We start from the raw sequence: 3,215 nt of genomic DNA, 5'->3' as shown, positions 1-3,215 counted from the left end.
AACATTCTTGCGCCATGCTGCATTGATCATCATTTATTCATTCTTTGTTACGATCTTTCATGTTATCATTTATTAAATATTTATTCCTTCATTGAAAATATAATTTATTTTGTAACGCATAAAGGTTACTATACGCACGTGTTGATTATCCAACTTGGCCGCCTGTGAATATCCCTAGTATATAGTGACTTTTATTAATGTCGAAATCTATTATTTATCCGTTAATTATTTGTGACTTTATTTTAATAGTTGACGTATAATTGCAGTGGGAATAATATTATTTTGCATTTATTTAATGTGTATAATTATTGTATGTATTTCGATGCGCACGTGTAGGAGCTATCATAACAATCCAAGATGGCCGCTCGTGAATTTCTGTGGTAAAAGTATAGTGACCCGTCCTTAATTTGTTTAATACTGATATAATTATTCGTCCGTCGCTTAGTTTCCTCTATTTTAGCACAGTTAGACTGACAATAGTATTGTTTGTGTAATCACTATAATGTGTATATATACTATGTGTTATTTTAACATAATAACATGTGGATTGTGTTATTGTTAATTTTTGTAATTTATCAATAGCACTGTTTTATTGTTGTGTTTTCAGCAGTTTATGTTTATAGAGTGTTCCTTTAATTAATTTAATACTAATATGTGCATAGTGTATTATTACCAGTTCTAGTGCATAACATAACCTTATTTCTCTATGCCGGAATTAATACAATTATGCTATATTAACTTAGTACAATATAATAATTTCTTATCTTAATCGCGTTTGTCGTTGATACTCGGTTAATCGGTCGTGTTTAATTCCTAACCTATTCCTATATTATTGGCCACTTTCTGTTTCTTTGTTATGGAGTTGTCGTTACCTTGTGCGTGTAATTTGCCGCCTTTACATAGAATTTTGGAGCTAATGTATACATTGCTAGTTAAAATCTTGATTGTTTATAGGTTCTACAATTCTAATCCTTCAACACTGAGTCTTTTACTTGGAACAGTTACATGGTGCGCATTTGGTATCTTTTAGTTCTTCGTTTCATGTCTAACACTTATCAAGACTACCTTTACTTATCCTAGAATTGTAAGTATATATATAGATATATATAAAACACTATATTTTGTAAATATCTGTATAGTAAAATAGTCTGTCCACCATCTTGTTTGCTAAGACCGCTTCGTCAATGTTGGATTATTTGTTATGGCGTCACAAATTTTTCCTTGATTATCCAGTTCCCTGTTGCCGTCTTGACTGTTTCGGTGGTATCTGATTCAGTATTCCATAAGTATTCACTTAAGATTAGTAGTAGGCTTCCTGTAACTGCGTCGGCTTTAATGTATATCTTCCGATGTGAGTAACGAGCTTCTTATTATTATCAATTACTATTCCAAGATGGTTTACAACATTCTTCCCCTTTTTAGGTTATGACTGGTACCCTCTGTATTTATTACCTTCGATATCTTCATACTGTCATATATTATGTTTTGCAAAGTTGGATCCGTAGCCAATTCTCGTGGAGTTCCTGCATGCACACTTCCTTCTATGATGATTGGTTGCATACAAACCTCGTTAACTTATAAGGTACCTTCTCTTGTTTGCTAAGACCATTCCGTCGGTGTTGAATCGTTTGTTATAATGTCACTAATTTTTGACTTTCCAATTTTATCACATCTTCTTGACCATTCCAGTAGTATCAACTTCAATTCTTGGTACACATTTACTCCAATTTGGTAGTTGGTTTCTCATCACTGCGTTGACCCTTGTATAAACTTCTTCGATGTGAGTAGTAAATTATCATTGTCACTCACTTAACATATCTTAGTTATTTCTTAACTCTTCCTGCACTTATTAACTGATTTTATTTCTTCTTATTAAAGACTGCTCTGTCAACGCTGAGTTATTTCGTTACAATGTCATTAATTATCTTGACTTTTTCGGTTTTATTTTCCATTAGCAAATTGTAAGTTTGTTGTCGACCATCAATTATTGATTGTTGTGCTTCGTTTAGTTTAATTGAAATATAATTGTAAATCTTTAATAGTATTATTTTCTTCCATATATATTAAGGCAATTGAGGTTAGTTTATTCATTCATTTCTGCTGACAGTCGCATACTATGTTTTACGGAGTGGGTCCACAACTTGTTTCTTGTGAAATTCCTGCATGTACGTTTCCTTCTATGATGATTAATTGTGCACTAAGTACTTTTAACTTTCACTGCTTTTAATTATTTTATTGAATTAAAGTGTTGTGTATTTAAATAATCGTTAGAACACACACATAGTAATTTTCCTTTTTCTTTTACGTTTCTACTATCTGCATGATTCGATAAGCACTGTCACACTTCCTTTGGTTTAGGCAAAACATTTAGTAATATTATGTTTTGTATCGGAACGATTGGAGTTAATTCCTACATTTGTTTCAGCTGGCTGTCATACATTATATATTCTACGGATATGGATACATAACCTGTCTTCGCACATACACTTCCTTCTATGATAAGTAATTGTTCACGAGGTATTTTTCGCTTCCACTGTTTTGTAATTATTTTATTGAATGACACATTTTATATTTAAGTAATAGTTAGAGCACGCATAGTAATTTTCCTTTTTCCTTTTAGGTTACCACTATCTGCAGTATTCGACAAGCAGCACTAAACTACACACTATTGCACTATGTTGCCTTCTGAAATCGGTTCGTTTATTGTTTATTTCGGTTATGCGTTAGTTTCAACTTGCTCAAGTGCACTGTTCGTGGAATCTCTTTCACTTCGATCTTGACGTTTTGATTCTTTAAAATTTCTAACACTTTATGCGGTCCTATATATTGATTAGAAAATTTTTCTTTGCTAGGTTCCTTTATTGGATGTACTAGATCTCCTACTTTGAAATTTTGCAGGTTGATTCGTCTGTCGTAGTACTCTTTTGACTTTAACTTGGATATCATCGAATTTTCTCTTGCCATTTGCAGCACAGTGTCGATTTTATCAAACAGTTCTCTGAAATATTCTGCGTATGTTGGTTCCATGTCCTTTTCGATTATTACTTCACCAGTGGGTTCTCTCGCCAAGCGCCCAAGGTTTAATTCGTGCAGGGAGAATTTCGTTCCTTCGTGTAAATCTTGAATCGTTAGTACATATTCGTTTTCCTTGCAAGCTACTAAACTTTGCAATATTGGCTTTAAGATTACCATGTATCCAATTACTATTTTCTTCC

At 32.7% G+C, this 3,215-nt stretch overlaps 1 protein-coding gene across 1 annotated transcript; it reads left to right on the top strand.

Annotated features, from left to right (window-relative positions):
* The first annotated feature begins 233 nt into the window (after positions 1 to 233).
* Positions 234 to 2,254, top strand: LOC117210480. Its single transcript, XM_033453545.1, has 4 exons — positions 234 to 380; positions 955 to 1,008; positions 1,140 to 1,351; positions 1,423 to 2,254. Exons 1-4 carry the CDS (start codon positions 358 to 360, stop codon positions 1,503 to 1,505), a joined length of 372 nt encoding a protein of 123 aa, XP_033309436.1. The 5' UTR covers positions 234 to 357; the 3' UTR covers positions 1,506 to 2,254.
* Positions 2,255 to 3,215: the final 961 nt, after the last annotated feature.

Source organism: Bombus bifarius, unplaced genomic scaffold (assembly GCF_011952205.1).
Source record: "Bombus bifarius isolate JDL3187 unplaced genomic scaffold, Bbif_JDL3187 scf7180000008204, whole genome shotgun sequence".
Classification (NCBI taxonomy): domain Eukaryota; kingdom Metazoa; phylum Arthropoda; class Insecta; order Hymenoptera; family Apidae; genus Bombus; species Bombus bifarius.
The sequence above is the reverse complement of the archived record's forward strand: the minus strand, read 5'-3'. Positions and strand labels throughout refer to the sequence as shown.

Coding starts and splice junctions, on each gene's coding strand:
- LOC117210480 (XM_033453545.1), top strand. CDS start 358: ATGGCCGCTCGTGAATTTCTGTG. Junction 381..954: donor GCCGCTCGTGAATTTCTGTG/GTAAAAGTATAG, acceptor GATTGTTTATAG/GTTCTACAATTCTAATCCTT. Junction 1,009..1,139: donor TTACTTGGAACAGTTACATG/GTGCGCATTTGG, acceptor ATATCTGTATAG/TAAAATAGTCTGTCCACCAT.